Raw genomic sequence first — 23,206 nt, 5'->3', positions numbered from 1 at the left:
GGATATTGGTTTTTTGATTTTTATTTAGAGAATTAGATACCAAAAATTTTTATTTCTTAGTTATTGCATATTTCATGCAAGTAAAGTTTATTTATCTATTTAGTAAATATTTTTGAGTGGCCATTTTGGGCATGTACCATGTCAGAAGCTCTAAATTAGTATAAAAATTTGAGGAAGTTTCATGAAGGAATTATTTTTGTGTTATGTTATTTACATAGGAATAAACTTTAGACAGTGAAAACACAATTAGCAAGACAACAAAAAGTCACCTTCAAAAAGCCAACCTCGGAGTTCCCGTCGTGGCGCAGTGGTTAACGAATCCGACTAGGAACCATGAGGTTGCGGGTTCGGTCCCTGCCCTTGCTCAGTGGGTTAAGGGTCCGGCGTTGCCATGAGCTGTGGTGTAGGTTGCAGACGCGGCTCGGATCCCGCGTTGCTGTGGCGTAGGCCAGGGGCTACAGCTCTGATTTGACCCCTAGCCTGGAAACCTCCATATGCCGCGGGAGCGGCCCAAAGAAATAGCAAAAAGCAAAAAAAAAAAAAAGCCAACCTCAAAATTCATGTGACTTTAGCACATTAGCACATTAATTTCTGAGAGTATCCATTATAATTAGTTGAAAATACCAACACAGGATAGAGATTTCTTGCTTTTTCTGATACAATAGCAATTTTTATATTTTATTGCTAGCCATTGGCAAAGCCTTAAGATAGCAACAACTTAATAAAATAAAGGATAATCAGTGACATTTTCTTATCCCTGGATTTCTTCCTTTTTAAAATCAATTTTTATCTCGCTTTTCTAATTGAGCAATTAATAAATCACGTGACATTTAATGTTTTATTCAATTAGCTTTTAATTAATATCATGAAAGCTACTTTCATTGCATCAAACTAAAAATATTTCTTATTTTTTTTATTTTTATTTTATTTTTTTTTTTTTTGGCTTTTGTCTTTTGTTGTTGTTGTTGTTGCTATTTCTTGGGCCGCTCCCGCGGCATATGGAGGTTCCCAGGCTAGGGGTTGAATCGGAGCTGTAGCCACGGGCCTACGCCAGAGCCACAGCAACGCAGGATCCGAGCCGCGTCTGCAACCTACACCACAGCTCACGGCAACGCCGGACCCTTAACCCACTGAGCAAGGGCAGGGACCGAACCCGCAACCTCATGGTTCCTAGTCGGATTCGTTAACCACTGCGCCACGACGGGAACTCCAAAAATATTTCTTAAAATTTGCTGAAAACGTAATCATTTGTCTTCTGAGTAGTTATAAACAAAATTTGTAATTGTTGTATTATGTAGTAACTACAGATTATAGGACAGTGATTCTAATTATTTATTTGCTTTATTTCTTTTTGTGTACATGCAGGTTTCATTGGTCAGTTTAACTGCAAATGCCTTAGGTTATTCAGAACTTGGTGCCATCAAATCTCTCAGGACACTAAGAGCTCTGAGACCTCTAAGAGCCTTATCACGATTTGAAGGGATGAGGGTAAGGAAATTGAAAGAACTGAAAGTATTCTATATAGCCAAAATTAAATTAAATCAAATTTTTAAAAAGGAAAACTCTTGCATGCAAAAGGAATGGCAAATCCTTGCAAAATTGCTACTTTATCCTTTTATCTGTTGCATATTTACTTTTAGGTGATATGCAAGAGAATTTAGGCCTCCCTTGAAATGATGTAATATCATTTATCTGCTGTGCTCATGAAAATGACTTTATTTCCTAATCTATTTTGGGAGTTTCCTTACAAACCTGTACACAAAAAAGCAGATGCACTATTAAAGTATTATATGTAATGTTGATGATAATTTTCAACTGAAGTGAATTCTGCATCATGTGCTTCTCATTTGTAATGGTCTAAACCATACTTAGTGTTTTATTCAAAATAATATGGATCGTATATGTGCCTAAATATATGCATAAAGGAAAAAATTAAATTGTCAAAATTTTGTCTGTATAATGCCAAAGTTTGCATTATTTGAATGTATTCCAGGGTAGATATTAAATATGAACTGAATTTTAAGCCATTTTAAAAAGTGATGTTAATATAGCCTCAATTTGTAACTGTATTAATCTTCTTATTTTAAATAAAGAGTAGTATTAACTTTAAGATTATATATAAATCTACACAATCTTTCATGAAGATGAAGTTAAACTTTTATAATATAATAAACAGAAAATATAATTTTGACTCATTACCATAGATGATTCATAAATTAAACATAACAAATATTATTGATCAAAATCACACAATATTTTATATTACTCCTTTTAAGGAAATATTAAGCCATTCTCTGTGATTCATAATAGGTTAAAAATTTTGCCATCTTTGACTTATTATTTTACATGCCTTTTAAAAAATATGAGCTATTAATATATAAGATGCATAACACAAAAAATTTCCTTTTCAAATTAAATTTTATTTTACCAAAATAAAGTTGCTGAACTAAGTGTGATTCCAACAGAAAAAAAAATTACTCTTTTGCTGCTTAAGGTTTAGTTATATTTATAGAAACTAACCTATATTATAGATTTTCATTTTCATTTTCTAGGTTTTCGATAGACTTCTTCATTCTAAATGTCACTTTTAAGAACATAAGACTTTCTTATGAAGTCTGAAGACTTCTGCAATTTCCCTAACATGTATAAAAAATGATTCCTCACTAGAAACAATTTAACACAATATAATACAACCTTATTTTATCCCTCAAAGAGACCCTTACATTTTTACTAAAATGTTGTTGGAAATTCTCTTCAAGATATGTGAAAATTAAGTTTGTTTTCCAATGAAACTGCTACTTTTATTTTAGAATGGCAGTTTGGGTTTTGTAGAAAAATATAATTTTTATATATTCTCCTTGAAAACATGTCTCCTAAATCAAAATAATACATTTGAGAAGTTTTCTGAAATCTGAACAACACTAAGCATTTGAAGCTGTTATAATTATTTATAATTAAAATATAAAATATTTATAATTATATTATAATATTGTTTCAAATTTGACCTTTTGGAAGTTTCTTAAATCTGTGAGTCAAATGGCCAGATATTTTAGTATTTAACATTTTATTTCCATACCAATACTGGTCCTGTGGGCCAGCATTATTAAAGTTATTAATTAACTTTATCCCATAATTTTGATCAATAATGGTTTTTATATTATAAGGATAGTTTAATTCTGAAACTTGGAGTTTTAAAAACATAAAATCCTTAACATGCTGATAGAAGATGAACTAATCACTTAAATTATCAGATTTATGAATATGGTTCTTTCCTCATACTGACAGCATATATACAACCCTAAAGTGGCTGATTATCTCAACATGTATTTGGCATTGTAGGGACAAAATAACCTTATTATTAATTCAGTTTTTGTTTGTTTCTGGTGTTTGGAATTTTTGACTTTGTAAAAAACATAATCATGGATAATACCGAGGATGGAAATAATAACGATGACTATAATTGGGAAGTGAGCTCTGAATATATTTAGAAACTCTCATTTTATTCTTTTCCCTAGCAGCATAAAATCACAATAGCTATGTCAAAGCGTAAATCAGGCTCATTTTATTTTTGTTGTTTTGTCACTTTTTCAAAGCATGTGCTTTAATGCCACAGTACCAAATAAAGCATGCTGTGTAATGCTTGATTAGAAGTTAGAAAGTAAGAAATAAATTATCATCACTTTGCACTTTATGTTTTGCATGTTTTATGCACATTTCTGGCTGACAGCTTTTAAACATTTATTGTATTTCAAATTTCCAGTCCAAATTTTTCAACTTGTTAAAACTGAACTGAGTGAATTGATGTCGTGAATAACTTGAGTAAAATAAATTCTGTGTGTTGAATTTCCTAACCTAGGAAATCTTAAATACCTTCTTTTTCAAAAGAACTCAAGTCTTGATTGATAGGGAAACAGACAGAGAGCATATACAAAAAGTAACACCAAATGTTCTGTCATATCAGATTTCTAACTAATAACAAACTATATATTTCTATTTTATATAGGATAATCTTGCTCCAACTTGGATGGGGTGGAGCGCTGGTTCCGCCCCTCAGCCCTTTATTATGGGTACTGTATTACCCCTTTTGCTTCCTTTCATCCTTTCACTGTGACTTTGTGTAGTGGGATGAGGGAGGGGTTGGGAAGGGCACTATTGCACCGCAGTAGGGAAAATACAGTATTTACATTCTAATCCCCAATTTTCAATTGTCTTAAATTTTCTTTTGAGAAAACTACCTTTTGTGAATTTACCCTCTATGGATGGATTCAAACCCCAACTGCTGATATCTTTTTTAAGTTTCACTGACTATGACTTAGTTGTGTGTCTACTGAGTTATCCATTTATGGGGAGATGATCTGATTGGTGAGGGTGGGGGACCCTGCTGTAGAATGGTTGTGTGAAATTTTTAACTTGTCAAGTTGGTGATGCTGTTTGAGGCATTTTAAAGAACGCTTGCTATTTTCTATATTGGTTTGGGCCCTAAAAATTGACATTGAGATACCAGCAGTGGCTTCCTAGCCTTGTTGATATGTGGGAGCAGATGCTAGGGTACAATATTCCAGGTATTGATTGTGTTATCATTCTCATTTTTTATTAAGTTTATAGGGGTTATTTTCAAAATGTAACAAAGCAAAAATATATTTAGAGTTGAGTAAGAACATGTGATTTGTGTTTTAAATGGAAAAACGTAAACATGAAAGGATCTACTTATTTGAATTACATGGTCTGGAACACCCACCTAGAAATAAAACATCTTATCAAATGTATTATGACAGAATTTAATGTATAAACTCACTTCGGAGAATTCATTACTTTCAGTTAGCCTCTTAGTATCTTAGAAGATGTCAGAGTGAAAACATAAATCAAAATGAATTTATATTTTGTCAATTTTTAAAGTTTAGGAATAATGTAAAAGGAGAAGAGTTTTTATTTTTAAGGGAGAGAAAAAGTTGGAATTTTTGTTTGGATAATTGATGTATCACATTTTTCAAAAAATAATTACCTTAATTACATCCCACAACACAAATAGAGATATTAGATTTAAAAATTGTTACTCTTCTTCATATTCTAAAATGTGTGATTTCTAATTTGCCTACTTCAATTTTTATTCACGTGATTTTTCAGTATTTCACTTAGAGAAGCACTAGAATCCGTGAGTAGTATTGATTTGAAGTTCAAAGATAACTCATTCAGACAAGAGGATATTTCTGCATGTTATCAAAATTCCCAACACTAATTTCCTATTTCATTGACAATCCCTTATTTCTTTCTTTTTTTTTTTTTTTTTTTTGTCTTTTTTTGCCATTTCTTGGGCCGCTCCCACGACATATGGAGGTTCCCAGGCTAGGGGTCTAATCGGAGCTGTAGCCACCGGCCTACGCCAGAGCCACAGCAATGCGGGATCCGAGCCGCCTCTGCAACCTACACCACAGCTCACGGCAACGCCGGACCGTTAACCCACTGAGCAAGGGCAGGGACCGAACCCGCAACCTCATGGTTCCTAGTCGGATTCGTTAACCACTGCGCCACGACGGGAACTCCGACAATCCCTTATTTCATGTTGATTTAATTAAAAAGCAGAAAATGAAGTAGAGACAGAAAGAGTTTCTATAAGAATAGGTTGTGCAAGAATACAGAAATTCTATTTGATGATATTTTGCAAAACATGTGTGAGAAAAAGCAGCCTCCAGGGTTAGTTCATTAAGAACCTCCAGGGTTCGTTCCTTTCTTGGGTATCTCCTATTATGCATCCTGAAACCGCAATCTCCTCTTTCTGATTTATTTAGTCCAGTTCTGCCTAGTGCCTTCACCACCTGGGAACCAATTACTGCAGTTCCCTAGGGCCTGCAAGGAATTAATATACCTCCTCTGTGCTGAACCAAGGAAGGGCTTGGGCCTCTTGGGAAAGAACAGGCATCCCTCTCACCCTTCATTGCTGAATTTAATGAAAATTTAAATATAAGTGGCCCTTTAAATAGCAAATTGTTTTGTCTTCATATAAATAAATCTTTTCTCTGGGCCAAATATATGCCAATCGTATCTTGAAAGTCACTCTTTTGTATCTTGAATACTATTAATGTTAGCGTACATCCAACCCCCAGTTTCATAGGAAGCCCCTCAGACTTAGCTAACCCCAAGTTTTTCATTGTATCCAGCTCTTTATTTTCATCCCATATCTACAAATAACATTTTAAAATTATATTTTGATCAATAAATGCTGAGCTAATCTTTACCTCATTCATTCACTCAATCATCATTTTTACAGTCCTATATTCAGAGCACTCTGCTATATTACTGTATTCAAGCCTTGGAGAATTCTCACATAGATTTTTTTTTTTTTCATTTAAACTAAAAAAAAAGAAAAAGCCTACTATCTGTCAAGATATGAGAATGCAATGAACTCTAATCCAAAGCAATATGGGTACCACATAAGTGGGAGCAACTCTTAAAGGAGGATGAGTGAGGTCGAGCGGTAGGCACACTAGATGCCACTTCAAGTCTATGTTCTGAACTTAACCTAGCTTAGCCTCCTTTTTCTCATTTGCCAAATGAGAATGCAATGGTAAATGATTTCTGTAATCCTGTCCACTGCTGGAATTCTGATTCTTGAATTTAAGAGTAAACATTCTTCTGTGTTTTGGAGGCTAAATCGAGGGTGAAGTGAGGCTCCAAGACAGAAGTGTTGTTTGAACCACAGCTTGTGAAAAGAAAGGGTACTTCAGAAAGAGAGGAAATGGGCAAGGAATTTCAAAAGAAATGTCATCTCAATTCTCTGGTAATGTTAGTAGCACAGGGTAATTATACTAGTTGGACCGGAATGAAGAGCAGGTAGCTAGGGAAGTTAAAACTTTAATGTAGATTGAAGAGTGACTTGAACATCAAGGTAAGGAAAATATCTGATAATCAGTGAGAAGACATTAAATAATTTTAAATGAGACTTGGGAAAGATTAATTCATCATACATGAATTAAAGGAAGGGAAAAATTAGAAGACTCTGGGAGTTCCTGTTGTGACTCAGTGGTAACGAACCTGACGAGTATCCATGAGAATACAGGTTCGATCCCTGGCCCTGCTCAGTGGATTAAGGATCTAGCATTGCCATGAGCTGTGGTGTAGATTGCAGACATGGCTCGGATCTGGTATTGCTGTGGCTATGACATGGGCTGGCAGCTGCATCTCTGATTCGACCCCTAGCCTGGGAACTTCAGTGTACCTTGAGTGTGCCCCTAAAAACAAAAACAAAGAAACACTCTGAAAATATTACAGGTATGTACCAACAGATATCAGAAGTAGGAATGATGACTGTGAAAATGGAGAAGTGATAGAGGTGAGGAAGGTTTTGAAGAAAGAAGTGTGAGACCTACAGGTTGGTGTGGAAAGAATTCAGGAAATAGATAGAGGTAACCAGTGTTCTGCTCATACACTAAATTGGATATTGTAGATAAAGATGTGCATTTTAACATGTACTTTGTGTATACACAGTAAAATCAGCTTTTAAATCTGGAAGGTAGACAAAATATTTGGAAAGGAGGGGAAAAATAACTTGATTTCAGCTGTCAAATCTTGAATCGAAAAGAAATCTGAGTGTATTCAAACATTTAAAGTGAAGTATAAAATACAGACTTATTTAATTGTATTAATGCAGATAGCCAAATGAGATAAAGGTGAGATGCCACATATCAGCTTGCTAGGCTCCATAACCCACATCATCTGGATCTGCCTAGATAATTCAACTGACTTAATTTTTTCATTCTCATTCCCTTCTTTACCATGAGTGGTTTTATCATTTCCTTTGGCCCACTTATTACACCGTTGTAACTCCAGAAGGCCTAGCGTTCTTTACAGACATTCAGCACAGCTCAGAAGCATAAGGCATTGCCTCATCTCTTCTTTTTTTCGACAATCAAAAAATTTGTTTTAAAAATACGCTGATATCAAACAGCAGGTAGAAGATAGTTTGATGCCTTTTGTTTATTTTGGATCAGGTTGACAAGAATAATAGAGGGACATAGGAAGAATTAAACGTAGCTATTGATGGTCAGTTCTGGGACATCATCTGCCTCTTTGGAACAACTTGAGGCCTGCCTTTCTCTCTTAGCTACTCCTGTGCAGCTCCAATGGGAACTAGAGAGGTGGATGCAAGGACAGTCATCCCTACAGTGCTGCTAAATACAAAAACTCAGATTTTTAATTTGGTCCAGAAATAAATATAAGAGGGGAAAGATGTTTCCATAAAAATAAAGAAGAGTAGATAATTATTTAGCACAGAACTTGATATAATCACATCAGATTTGGGAACTATCATCCCAAATATGGCATCCCTCTTTATCTTATTTTCCTAAGAAACTGATTTCTATTATGTTTCATTTAAAATAAGTTTATCAAATTAAACTCAGTAAATGAAACAACTGATATGACTGGAGCTTGAAATAAACGATGTGATGATCTAATGAAATACATAATGCTAAATTGTCTTGCTTCTTATGCAAAAATGATTATTAGTCATAGCAATGCATGAATAATTAAGGACAAAACTATATTAGGTATTTAATAATATTTCTATATTTATACACCTGAATTTTTAGTTTATTAAAATATATTGGTCAAACCAACTCTTGTCCCAATATTTTAGTTTCATTCTTTAATATATTGCCTTTTTTAATGAGTTAATCTTCTGTTAGGATTTCTTACTTATCTTTTTCTAATAAACAAGTTTCCTGACTTCAATCTGGCAGCAAATTCCTCTGATTTTGTTTTTCCTTTAGCCTTTTATACTTCCTCTTCTCTTTTTTCAAACTTTTTTATCGTTGTTATATTATTTATATTTATTTCCCTAAATGTATTGCTTAAGAAAGAATATATTTCATTTTATGACTTTTTTACTTTGCTTTTAAATATCCTAGAATAGTCTTGATAGTAAAAAAGAAAAAATTAGAAAGACTGAAGACTACTAGGGGAATGTCTTTTTTTTTTTCTTTTAATCAATAAGAATTCTGACTTTTCTTTTTTTCCATTTGTGTATTAGGTGGTTGTGAATGCCCTTTTAGGAGCAATTCCATCCATCATGAATGTGCTCCTGGTTTGTCTTATATTCTGGCTAATTTTCAGCATCATGGGCGTAAATTTGTTTGCTGGCAAATTCTACCACTGTGTTAACACCACAACTGGTGACATGTTTGACATCAGCGAAGTGAATAATCATTCTGATTGCCTAATACTAATAGAAAGAAATGAGACTGCCCGATGGAAAAATGTGAAAGTAAACTTTGATAATGTAGGATTTGGGTATCTCTCTTTGCTTCAAGTTGTAAGTGAATACTCTTTTCTCTGAAATGTGTTTATTGTTTGGAATGATAACAAAGTAATGACATGTAGCTATGATTTAGTTACTAAGAAGAAAGTTTATAATATATTTCCTTTTTTCAAATTTTGATTTATTAGTACAAGTTTATGAGCCCAGATGGGTGAAACAAACGTATATTTAAGCAGTGCAGATGTAGTCAATAGTGGCCAGGTATTTTAGTTCGTTCCAAAGATCTTCTCTTTCTTCTCATATTATTCTCTCTTCCCATATGAACAAGTAGATTAATAAATTAATAAATGTATTATTTTTCCTATTGCAATTGGAAAGCTTGTTTCACTGAGGGATCACACTCCCACCCCCTGCTCAAAACACAACTGCTTAGCACACCTGGTTGGATTATAACTAATTGGTAGACATTAACTGCTACTAAATTGTATCATTTGGACTGAAGCTTGGGGAATGATATGTAGGCTTTAAGATTAGATCCTCATAGTGAAATGGAATAATACCAGTTAACACCTAGACACGGAAATGAAACACAAGTAGCTGTTGTCCCCAAATGACCTTTCAGTACAATTACTTAAGTCTTTTTTCCCCCCTATATATTAATGTTTTCACTACTGGGTCTCTAAGACTGATTTACGCAAAAGAAAAAGTTCATAATTTATGAAAATACAAAAGATGGTGGCCTCTTAAAGAGGTTATTTTGATGTTCTTCTTGTAGCTGCATCACAACAAAGCAGGGGATAAAAACACAGTCCAGATCTTTTGAAACCATTGTAAAAATGAAGTTCTATTTTGGCCACTGAAAACTCAACTTAAAAAAAAAAATAGTCATATAAGTTTTTTCCTGGGGTTCTGCAGGGTTTTCAGTCCAGAAGCCTATTTCCTTTCACTGGGGTTATGTTTTCATTTGTTCAACCAGGAGACTAAGCAAGCAAACAAGACCACACCGGTCAAAACCCTCCTGCATCTCTTTCAGAGGTGTCAATACTGTGATCCCTTTACAAGTTCTTTCCACCTTCTTGTTAGAAATTATTTCCCTTGTAGATGTTTCTGACTGAGTCTGAATGCTCATGCAATTAGAATAGAGATTTTGAAAATCTGGCAAATATTATTTCTTTAAATATTGTAGTAGACACAGGATGATATTTCCTTGGGCACTTATCCTAACCCCTAGCTAATAAAAACACTTGTAAATATGACTAAAGCTTATCACTTCCTCCATAAAATTGAGAAAGAAAAATTAAAAATTCCAAGAAGTCCCTTAAAAATGCTAAACACTTCTGAAAATGTAAGATAAAGATCCTGCAAAAAGATGTTAAATAATTTCTGCTACTAAAGAAACTGGAAAGTACCAGTTTATATCTGGCTTTCGACAGAGCCCTCTCTCTGTTAATTAACAATTCATTGAAATATCTGTTCCTGTACCTGGTGTGTAATAAACATGTTCTTTCATTGACTTCAGCCACTGACACATTCAACATTTCCCTCTTTGATATACAAATAAGTTCTATTGTCTAGCTGAGAATCATGACTTTCTCTTCACTGCATCATAAGCACCCTTGCTTGGCTTTCTTCTCATGATATCTACCACTTCACAAGTGTTAGTATTATAAACACAAAGATTGGCTGAGATACAGATGCTGAAAACTTTTTGCTGGACCTCCTTATGTAGGAATAATTCTCTCAGGCCCACAAGGCTCAAAATTCAGACCCTAGAACAAGTAGCAAATTAATAACTAATTAGTCTAAAAGAAGTTATTAGACTTGGGAATACCAAGTGTCTATCATACTATTTTTCACTTTTCTTATCCAAATTAATTCCCTCTCAAATCAAAAATTACAGAGAGAAGAAAGTGAAATATAGGATTATTTCTAGATTTTATATTTCAATATTCTTAAAATGTTAGTTGCAACTCTAACTTTTTTGTATACCTGTATGATCCTTAAGAGTGTTAAAATCAAGAGAAATCATAAACTTTCAGTCACCATGACCACCTTATAGATAGATTTTAGTCGACGCTCTTCAGATCTAAGTTGTAACTGTTTTGCTGCTACAGATATTGCCCTGTGTGTGGGCATTTGTAAATATTCCTAAAAGTATTCAACTAAATTTTGATAGCACTTTAAATTGCATGATTCCATTAACTCTAAAGAATTGAGAAGTATTTGTAAGTTGCTTATCAAGCAGGAGGATATATCAAATGACCATTTTGTTCATTATATGCTGTAAAAATGAAAAGACTGACCAAGATATTGTTGGTCCAAAATCCTTGCAAAATGTGTTTTAAGATGTCTTTCAAAATGCTCCTTTTAAAGAAATATATCGGTAAGAATATTTATTAAACCTCAGGTCTGAATTATTTTTACTCCAAAGTAAAACATGAATGTCCTTTTTAATAGGCCACATTTAAGGGATGGATGGATATAATGTATGCAGCAGTTGATTCCAGAAATGTAAGTATTCTTTTATACCCTAAGGCTTTTCACAATATTGATTAGGTACAAAAATTAATTTAACAGAGTATAGCAGCTAAATGGAATGATTCTACAGTGATGTTTTTTAAAAGTAAATATGGCTTACTTTTCAAGTATAGCAATATTTATTGGAAAGATCTTTCTAAGATATATCACAATACAAATCAAACTAAAGTAACATATATTTAATAACTAATAAATATCCTTCTATTAAATATGTATAATCTACCAATTATATAATCAGTAATAATTTTGGAGTGTTAGAGCAAATGTGAAGAAATACAGGATTGCCATCAGTAGTTGAAATGTATATTCACCCTTCATATTGGACAAGTTAGGGATGTTTTCTAGGCAGCCTCAGATTTCTGTAATAGCCACTCTAAAATTCATTCTTTTATTTGATTATAGCACCTCTAAATTTACTGGAGCCTTTATAGATACCAGCATCATTTCTATGATTAACAATTTATTTTAAGTTTATATTACCTAAGACCTACTTTTTTTATTTTTCCTACAACAGCCTCTTTCAGGCTTCAAAAGAATTGAAATTCATGATCATTCCAACTCTGCTCTTCAAAACTTTGTAAAATTTAGAATTTTCTCTTTATCTTTCCAGAGGTCCCATCTGTTTAGTCTATCATCATATAGAAAGATTTTTGCCCCTGTAATCTTTAAACTGACCTGATAAGCCCATTTTTATCTTTCTTGATGTACATTTCTCATAAATGGCTTTAGTTTTATATTGAGGACCTACCTGATATCCTTCAGAGTTGTGTTATTTCATTGTTACTTATTATTTTGTTTTGTGTGTTTGATTGGTTTTTAACTCTGTCTTTAGAAGGATATTAATCTATTCAGGCGCAATTTATATCCTTTACTTCTTTACCAAGTGATAAGGATAGATTGATGCTTATTTATTATGAGTACAGTCTAGAGAGGATTGAGGATTCAGACAATAGAGGGTCCAATTATGTCTACTCAATTTGAAAAATTCAATGAATGTTATAATGGTAAAGACAACATCTAAATAAGTAACTCAGTTTTTGTTTGCTAAATAAATTCATGTATCCAGTAGTAATTGTTTCTAAATATAGACTATACCTATTTACTGATTTCAGATAAAGTCTAATTTCAGAGGTTTTTTTTAGAGGAACTGATTTAGAGGAAATAAAGAGAAGCACTACTAATAAAGTAATCAATAATAAAGTAATCTAATAAAGTACACTAGAAATTTTCTATTCACATGAAAAAGCACCAATGATATCTAGCATCAAAATGTATTGTAATATTTTACAAAATATTCTCCTTTGGTAGGTGGAACTCCAGCCTAAGTATGAGGAAAGTCTATACATGTATCTTTACTTTGTTATTTTCATCATCTTTGGGTCCTTCTTCACCTTGAACCTGTTTATTGGTGTCATCATAGATAATTTCAACCAGCAAAAAAAGAAGATAAGTACCTCTAATATTTTCTCTCTTACTGAGATAATAAATTATGTGAAAGGATTTCAATACCAAATAAGTACTTTAACTCAGAAACCAAACAGAATTAAATATTAAAATATCTATTTTGCATCCTCCCACCTGCCATTCACTGCCCATCTCTTTTACGGTATCGAAAGCCAAGAATCACTGCGCATAGGTTGTGCATAGGCTCACAAAACCTCTCTCCCCTTAAAAAACAAAAAAACAGGAACCACATTTTCTCTTTTGAAAGAGAATGATTTTGTTTTGTTTTGTTTTGTTTTGCTTTGCTTTTTAGGGCCGCACCTGCAGCATATGGAGGTTCCCAGGCTAGGGGTCTAATCAGAGCTACAGCTGCCGGGAAAGAGAATAATTTAAGAAGAACTAGAAAAGAACCAGAGTCAACTTGTTGTTTTATCCCTACAACTTCCCTCCTTAAAATATATTTTCCAGCAAAAAACTTTAGATTCTTTGCAGTAAATTAGGCCTGAGATATAAGCTTCTTCTACTATTTCTTTTCATATTTTTAAATCCTTTATTGGCTCTATTATATGTTCCCACTTCATTCTCCCTGATATTTAATTATAAACTATAAGTTCCAGGCTTGAATTGAATAGCTTTTTAATTATCATTTATAAAGCCCATATATCTATACATTATCAAAAACAGAAAGTAAAAAAATATCATTATTCAGGCGTAACCACTATTCATGTTTTATGTTTTTCTGTTCAAGCTTTTTCTACACATATCCCTGTCATTGAAGTTATTTTATCTGCAATTATAATTTTTTGACTTAAGTATTTTCCCATTTTGTTATGATTCCATATATACACACACACACTCTATATATATATACATATGTATATGTATAGATATATAATTATGTTACATAACCATTTCCCAATAGATTGATGATTTAGGTTGTTTCTAATCTTTAATGCTTTAAACACTGCCCAGTCAAAAGTCTTTGTTCTCAAAGAATTTAAGCCTTTAATTATTTCCTTAAGATAAATTCCCAAGAATTTTGCTTTCCCAGAATAACATGCCGAGCACTCCCAATAACAGCAAATGGATGTGGTCAGGTCACTGCTGTTTCACTGGCATCACACTGGCATCACATCATATAGAGAATCACATTTCTCTTTTTTTGATACTTGATTTTTGATAAATGAAAATTACATTCAATTTTAATGTCTCTTATTTTGAGGGCTTATTTTTTTGCCATTTATATCTCTTCCTTTGTATACTGATCCTTTATCTCATTTGCCCAATCTGTTTTCTTCTTACATCATGAGTGGTTTCATTTTATAATACACTTTAATTATAGAACATTTCTGCCCCCATTCTTGATTTTTACTAAATTATCCTACTGGCCTATCACGTACCTGCCATACTTATGACCTCTGACGTTCCCCCTAATTCTTCTACCAGCTCGTCCAGTTTCCTTTCTATCTTTTTGGTCCAATTCTTGGAGAGTGAAAGTGGCTTTTTATGAGTAACTCTAAACCATCATTCAGTATATCTACTCTAATTCTGCTACATATGAATAAGAAAATCATTGTCTTTATCTTCAAAAAGGCAGTGTGTATAGTGTAAGGAACCAAGTATTTAATGTTTCAGTGAATCATATTTTTTAACTCCCTGAGTATACAGTCTAGACAAAAATAACTAACCTCTGGTTTCTGGGATTTTTGTCCTCCATAAACTAATAATGAAAATAATAAAGTCAATTTTGGATGATTGTGAGAAATAAATAAATTACAGTAACTAAGAGCTAGTTTTAATTTTTCCAATTTAAAAATCCCAGGCATGAATATGTTAATTAGTTGAATTTTTCATTTCGTTTTTTAACTGTCCCATTCCAGGGCTTTTAAGTTTAACACTGAAAAACTATGTGCAAAGGGACACAGTTTTAACCAGTTTTGATCTTTCTTTTCTATACTTTGGAGGTCAAGACATCTTTATGACAGAAGAACAGAAGAAATACTATAATGCAATGAAAAAATTAGGATCGAAAAAGCCACAAAAGCCTATACCTCGACCAGGAGTAAGAAATACCAAATGATGTGGTAGAAAAAATATACAAAAACAAAAACTTGCATGGGTTTTTCTCACAGAAGAGATAGCAGCTAGTATTTCCAGCAGCAAATATTTCTTCCACTTTTAGAGCATCATTAATTCATACCTTTTATGGTAATGGTAAAAATTTTTTTTTAAAAAAAAGAAAGACCTAAAAAGAAAAAGAAACAGAAAATTCACCCTTATCTTCAAAGCATTTAGGATTACCCAACTGTCATCTAAATGAAATGCCAAAAGACACAAAGGCAGTGTGATGTGCACAAGAAATTGATCATATAACTCAAGAGTAGTTGCCCAGTAATGTTAGGGAGAGAAGTAAGTTGTGGATGGGGTTAAAAAACATGCTTATTTCTTCTATATTAACAAACCAATGAAGTATTGAGTGAAATAACACCTTACTTCCATTTTATTTTTCATTAGAGGTACTGGGTGTTTTGGAGAAGGAAAAGTTCCAATATCCAATATTCATATACATGGCCATAAATTTAGAAATTATGAATATCTCCAGAAATCAGAGTCAATAAGTACAATTCAGGATGATAAATTACAAATGTCATGCTTCCATGATGAACCAACAAACAACTGCTGTGAAATGGAGAAGGCTTATCCCAAGTTGTATTGATTTTTACGACAATGACGTGAGGGTAAAACAATTCCTTGGGTACACTGGGGAATAAAACACTAGTGAATATTTATATTCATATTGTTCTAGCCAAGAGTTGCCTTCTTGAGAGTAATGAAAAACATATATTGTCCTCTGTTAAGCCTTAACACTGGAAGTAGAAATGAGTCAACTATGTGTAGGAAAAGTATAAGGAAGAATATATCCTCAAAGTCCCTCAGTGACCTAGGAAAATGGGCCAGACAGTGACCTGCAGTGAAGGACAGAGGCAGAGCCGGGGAGCAGAACCACAGATCAGTGACAAGTTTTATGAAATTTTGCCATCAAAGCCTAAGGAGTGTCATTCTGGTCTGATTATCCCTGTGTAGAGTCTATAGTCTGTGTGTGACAGTGTCAGCCAAGACCGTTTGGTGGAAGAACATCAGTATTGTCACATGTGGACTTTAAATGCATAAGGTTATAGATGTATCATGGAAATCCCAGTTTCCCTATAACAATTCTTTAAGAATAAGGCAATTGAGAATATAGTACATCTATTAACAAATAATAGCTTCTATATTTTGAAAGTGCTGTATGGTCTACTGATAGTGGGAAATTAAGCAAAACAAAACAGTTTTGTTTGGTAAAACAAAATTAAGCAGGTTTCTTAACTTTTCATAATCTTAATACATTAATATGTATTTCTGCCTTTCAGAGAAGTGTATAGTATGCAATATTTATCAGAAATCCCCTTCTGACAAGGAATTGTTATTCTGTGGAATATATATTAGTAAATAGCAATTAGATAACACAGTTTATAAAGTTAATGCACTATAAACTATTTTTTATAAAATTCAGGGCCAGTGGTTCCTATGTACAATACTAGACAGCCAATTAGTGCAGAAATTTCTTATGTAGAAGCTAATGTACACAGGAAAACTCTTCTGTTGCTAAAAGCATTTCTGTTTCTTTATAGAACAAATTTCAAGGAATGGTCTTTGACTTCGTAACCAGACAAGTTTTTGACATAAGTATCATGATTCTCATCTGTCTCAACATGGTCACAATGATGGTAGAAACTGACGACCAGAGTGACTATGTGACCAACATTTTGTCCCGCATCAACCTGGTGTTCATTGTGCTGTTCACTGGAGAGTGTGTGCTGAAGCTTATCTCCCTCCGCCATTATTATTTTACAATTGGCTGGAATATTTTTGATTTTGTGGTTGTCATTCTTTCCATTGTAGGTAAGAAGTATTTTCACATCTCTTAAGTTCAGCTCAATAAAAAGTTGGAACAGTCAAGTTTAAATTAGAGGCATTCCCACAACTCAGAGAAAACCACTGTGAAAATTTTGATTTATTTCATTCAACTGTGTTTGTCTTTCTTACAAAATAAGGCTCCTGGTACACAGAGTGTTGTATCCTATTCTATCCATTTTAGACTAGGTATTTTATTTGTCAGTATAGTAAAGTTTTATTCATTTGAACTGGGAATGTGCTGTTAACTAAGATTGAAATGTTTTTGACATGTTGAAGCTGAATAGTCTATACAGTATCTAAAAGGCTCTGTTGAAAAGAGGACTAGAAATTTAGTCTGGTACTCAGGAGAGAGTGAATCAGAGACATAGAAACAGAGTCATTAGCAGATAGGTAGGAGAGGAAACTGGTGGCAAATAAAGAGCATAGAATGAAAAGAGAATAAAACTAAGAACAAAATGCCAGCAAATGCAGATGGTAGGTTCTTTAATGCAGCATCTCAGAGATTTTCTAGATTACTTTGAAATGAGTTTATAGTAATTATCACAAAAGCAGTGATGTGGCATGGAACATCATTTCATCATTCATACACTTCAAAGCTTGTAATGTTAAATAGGTCACATGAACAACAATTGTATCATTTCAGTAGATACAATTCTAGGAGTTCCCTCCATGGTACAGTGGGTTAAGAATCTAACTACAGTGGCTCAGGTCACAGCTGCGGCTCAGATTCAGTCCCTGACCAGGGAAATTTCATGTGCCCAAGTGAGGCTTTAAAAAAAAAAAAAAAAAAGATTACAACTCTAGCTCCAGTGAAGTGAAGAAGTCTGTCTGTGAGCCTATAGTTTTCATTCTTCCCTAAACCTGATGATTTCTTGGGGTCAATATTTTACCATTTGATATGGGGCACCTGCATTGGGCAGATTTTTATTCCATTCCTCTCTCTGACGAAGTTGATCTTATATCCAACTCATACATTGTATATAGCCTTTAATTCCCAACTAATCTGTGGTGTAATCAGTTGTGGATAGGGTACTTAGTTGTATTCATCTCTTTCTCTCCCTCTGTCTCTTTCCTCTTTCTCTCTCATAAACACACACACACACACACTCACACACACTTAACTATTCTCTACAGAATGAGGTAGTATAATTCAAAGGTACTTGGTTTCTTGAGCTCCTCTTCAGCTCAATCATTATTTCACTATTTAAAAGGCAGATGGAGAAAGGAGCTTTAAGGAAGAGGGCTGAGAGACCAACACCAGACACAGGAAACCAGAAGGAGCTTCAGCTTAAATCCTTTAGAAACCCACCAGAGCGTATATAAATACATATAAAAAATATTACAGTGGAAGCTTAGGGATGCATCAAGTTCATGGAGAGATGAAAATAGCATTAAAAACTGCACATATTTTTAGGAGTTCCCATTGGGGCACACTGGAAATGAATCTGACTAGTAACCATGAGGTTGCAGGTTCAATCCCTGGCCTCGCTCAGTGTGTCAAGGATCCATCGTTGCCGTGAGCTGTGGTGTAGATCACAGACATGGTTCAGATCTGGCGTTATTGTGGCTGTGGCACAGGCCGGCAGCTACAGCTCCGATTTGACCCCTAGCCAGGGAACCTCCATATGCCATGGGTGTGGCCCTTAAAAAATGCAGTATTTTTAGGTGGGGAAGGCCTGATTAAAGGGTATATGATTTGGCAGTTCAGAGAAAAAATTATGTTCATTTTATGAAAGTTTACTTACAGTGTTGGCTGCTGCTCTTCAGAGAGACTTGAGAATTTTTAAGTTATTTTTTTAGATTTAGTCTTAGTATTATGTATAAGCTAAAAATAGTCTAGAGCTATCCCTCAAGATAAAAGGTACTATAAAATCCTTAGTGAATTGAACATTGTCTTAGTCACCTTGGACAACCAAAATGAATTACCACAGACTGGGTGGCCTAAACAAGAGAGACTTATTTTCTCATAGTTCTGGAGGCTAGAGGTCCAGGTCAAGGTGCCAGCATGATGGGTTTCCAGTGAGGCCCTCTTCCTGGCTGGTAGATGGCAGTCTTCTCGCTATGTCACATGGCACAGAGAAAGGGAGAGCCAGCTCTCTAGTGTCTTTTCTCATGAGGGCACTAATCTTATCCTGAGGGCTCCAACCTCATGACCTCATCTAAACATAATTGTCTCCCAAAAGCCCTGTCTCCAAATACAACCTCCTTGGGGAGTTAGGGCTTAATGTATGAACTTGGGGGCGGGGTAGACACAATTTAGTTCATAGCAAATATTGAGTTGAATTTAATTGCTGAATGCCAAAAGGAAGGCTTATTTATAGAATATGATATATACTTATGTATGTCACATTTAATATTAGGTAACTGAGTTTCAGTACTCTGAACTTTACCTTGGAGCCTTAACAGAAATTTGAGTATTCTTTTAATGGATAACTTCTTCATTAATTGATACTCTCATCTTTTATCTATAGGTATGTTTCTGGCTGAGTTGATAGAGAAATATTTTGTGTCCCCTACCCTGTTCCGAGTGATCCGTCTTGCCAGGATTGGCCGCATCCTGCGTCTGATCAAAGGGGCCAAGGGGATCCGCACGCTGCTCTTTGCTTTGATGATGTCCCTGCCTGCGCTGTTCAACATCGGCCTCCTGCTCTTCCTGGTCATGTTCATCTACGCCATCTTTGGAATGTCCAACTTCGCCTATGTTAAGAGGGAGGTGGGAATTGATGACATGTTCAACTTTGAGACCTTTGGCAATAGCATGATCTGCCTGTTCCAGATCACCACCTCTGCTGGCTGGGATGGACTGCTAGCACCTATTCTCAACAGTAAACCACCTGATTGTGACCCCAATAAAGTTAACCCTGGCAGCTCAGTTAAGGGAGACTGCGGGAACCCATCTGTTGGGATTTTCTTCTTTGTCAGTTACATCATCATATCATTTCTGGTCGTGGTGAACATGTACATCGCTGTCATCCTCGAGAACTTCAGTGTTGCTACTGAAGAAAGTGCAGAGCCCCTGAGTGAGGATGACTTTGAGATGTTCTACGAGGTGTGGGAGAAGTTTGATCCCGATGCCACCCAGTTCATGGAATTTGAAAAGCTCTCTCAGTTTGCAGCTGCTCTTGAACCTCCCCTCAACTTGCCACAACCAAACAAACTCCAGCTTATTGCCATGGATTTGCCCATGGTCAGTGGGGACCGCATCCACTGCCTTGACATCTTATTTGCTTTCACGAAGCGTGTTCTGGGGGAGAGTGGAGAGATGGATGCTCTCCGAATACAGATGGAAGAGCGATTCATGGCCTCAAACCCGTCAAAGGTCTCCTATCAGCCAATAACTACAACTTTAAAAAGAAAACAAGAGGAGGTATCTGCGGTTATTATTCAGCGTGCTTACAGGCGCCACCTTTTAAAGCGAACTGTAAAACAAGCTTCATTTACGTATAATAAAAATAAAATCAAAGGCGGGGCTAACCTTCTTGTAAAAGAAGACATGATAATTGACAGAATAAATGAAAACTCTATGACAGAAAAGACTGATCTGACCATGTCCACAGCAGCTTGTCCACCCTCCTATGATCGGGTAACAAAGCCAATTGTGGAAAAACACGAGCAAGAAGGCAAAGATGAAAAAGCCAAAGGGAAATAAAAATAAATACAAATCACTGGGTGGCAAATTGTTTACAGCCTGTGAAGGTGATGTATTTTTGTCAAAAGGACTCCTTTAGGAGGTCAATGCCAAACTGACTGTTTTTACACAAATCTACTTAAGGTCAGTGCCTACAATCAGACGGTGACCCCTTGTCGGAAAACTGTGACTCTGTGCAAAGGGGAGACGACCTTGACAGGAGGTTACTGTTCTCACTACCAGCTGACACTGCTGAAGACAAGAGACAAAACGGCTACTCAGACTGTAGGGACCAGTTCAAAGGGGTGCAAACCTAGAATTCGAGGATTAACGTGAAACACTTTAGTGTAGCAATTGTATCCACTCTTTGCATTTCAACTGCCACATTTGTCACATTTTTACAAAGTCAGTTAGTGGATTCATCTTTTTTTTAGTCCATATGTTGTTTATTATATGTGACTATTTTTGTAAACGGGGTTTCTGTTGGGAAATAGACAAAAGGACCTCTTTAACAGTATACCACGGGGCTTTGTGGCAATCACATGGCCCTCTCATCTGCACAAAGATGTGGTTTGCATGAGGGCATGCTACACTTAGCGATCATGCATGACAAAAAGTCAAGAGGAAAACAAGGAGTTCTTAAATTCCATCCATGTTTTTGGGAGGGGTAATTAGGCCATAATTGGAGGTGCTTTGCTGATCTTGTTTTGTCAAACCCAGCCCCTAGACCAAGTCCGTCATTTCTGGGGGGTAGTCCATTAAATCTTAGCAGGTGCAAACTTCACTCAAATGTTTGGAGTCATAAATGTTACGTTTCCGTTTACAGTATTTAAAAAACTGAAGAATGAGCACTGCTTCCCCCACTAAAGACCCCTTTATAAATTTCTGCTTACTCCTGCACTTTGTTTAGCCATCTTCAGCTCAGCAAGGTTGACAATGTATATGTTACTGAAATGCTATTTATTATGCAAATAGTCATTTTACCCTGTGGTGCACGTTTGAGCAAACAAATAATGACCTAAGCACAGCATTTATTGCATCAAATATGTACCACAAGAAATGTAGAGTGCAAGCTTTACACAGGTAATATAATGTATTCCGTACCATTATAGGTAGTTTGGATGCTATCAATGCATGTTTCTATTACCATGCTGCTGTATCTGGTTTCTCCTGCTGTTCAGAACCTCATTTATGAGAAACCATATGTCATTGGTAAAGTCAAGGAAACTCTTCAACAGATCTCATTTCTTTAAGTCATTAAGCAATAGTTTGCAGCACTTTAACAGCTTTTTGGTTATTTTTAAATTTTAAGTGGATAACATATGGTGTATAGCCCGACTGTACAGTCATATTAAAAAAAAAAAACACTGCTTAACCTGTTAAAATGTGTTTAGAATTTTATAAGCAAATATAAATACTGTAAAAAGTCATTTTATTTTATTTTTCAGCATTATGTACATAAATATGAAGAGGAAATTATCTTGAGATTGATATCACAATCACTTTCTTACTTTCTGTCCATAGTACTTTTTCATGGAAGAAATTTGCTAAATAAGACATGAAAACAAGACTAGGTAGTTGTAGATTTCTGCTTTTTTTATTACATTTGCTAATTTTAGATTATTTAATAATTTTCAGGGGCAAAAATAGGTTCACAACCGGCATCCAAATTATGCTTTGCAATTGGAAAAAGGTATAAATTTTTATTTACATTTTTGGTAGTGCCTACACTAACTGATTGAAGGTAGTGCTTATTTTTCATTTTTATCCTTTTTTTCTGACTTCTGTTTATGTCTTCATTTCTTTGGAGTCATACTGCTCTAGATTGCTCAGAATATAACATGGGTTTCACAATTTTTTTTCAGCAAGAACAGAGAGTAGTGAACTTACATTGTCAGGACATTTTGTGTTTCTTACAGAAGCAAACCATAGGCACCTCTTTTTCTTAAGTCTACTTAGATAAACTGTATTCGTGAACTGCATGCTGGAAAATGCTACTATTACCCTAACTGATGCTAACCAACATTAAAAATGTGCAAAACTAATAAAGATTACATTTTTAATTTTATTGTTTGCCCAGTTACTTTTGGTTAATGGTGCTTTATAACAAGTTGAAGATATTTTTATTACACAAAGTGGGGGAGAAGGGGAGCTAAACATACACACACACACACACACACACACACACACACACACACACCCAGGTCTACCCACACTGACAAAAAGAAAATCTGAGGTATAAAATGAACTGGGGAGAAGTGACCTGCCAGGGCTATAAGCAGTAACGCATGGTCTCTGGTAGGAGAAAAAACTGATGCTAGAGTAAGCTGGTGACTCTAGGAGGAAAAGAAGGATCTGGAAATGGAGTGATGGTGGATGACCATTTG

At 34.8% G+C, this 23,206-nt stretch overlaps 1 protein-coding gene across 6 annotated transcripts in view; it reads left to right on the top strand.

Annotated features, from left to right (window-relative positions):
* SCN1A (sodium voltage-gated channel alpha subunit 1) overlaps window positions 1–22,887 on the top strand; it is a 166,850-nt gene extending 143,963 nt beyond the window's left edge. For 3 of the 6 annotated variants that reach the window (XM_021076172.1, XM_021076169.1, XM_021076173.1), the window contains exons 21-27: window positions 1,366–1,488; window positions 9,026–9,307; window positions 11,711–11,764; window positions 13,100–13,237; window positions 15,192–15,296; window positions 16,906–17,176; window positions 19,663–22,887. In XM_021076172.1, coding sequence (XP_020931831.1) covers window positions 1,366–1,488; window positions 9,026–9,307; window positions 11,711–11,764; window positions 13,100–13,237; window positions 15,192–15,296; window positions 16,906–17,176; window positions 19,663–20,840 — 2,151 coding nt within the window. In that variant the 3' untranslated portion in view covers window positions 20,841–22,887. The remainder of the gene's footprint in view (window positions 1–1,365; window positions 1,489–9,025; window positions 9,308–11,710; window positions 11,765–13,099; window positions 13,238–15,191; window positions 15,297–16,905; window positions 17,177–19,662) is intronic. The other 3 variants (XM_021076174.1, XM_021076170.1, XM_021076171.1) reach the window with 1 other exon arrangement.

This window comes from Sus scrofa, chromosome 15 (assembly GCF_000003025.6).
Source record: "Sus scrofa isolate TJ Tabasco breed Duroc chromosome 15, Sscrofa11.1, whole genome shotgun sequence".
Taxonomy (NCBI): Eukaryota; Metazoa; Chordata; class Mammalia; order Artiodactyla; family Suidae; genus Sus; species Sus scrofa.
The sequence above is the reverse complement of the archived record's forward strand: the minus strand, read 5'-3'. Positions and strand labels throughout refer to the sequence as shown.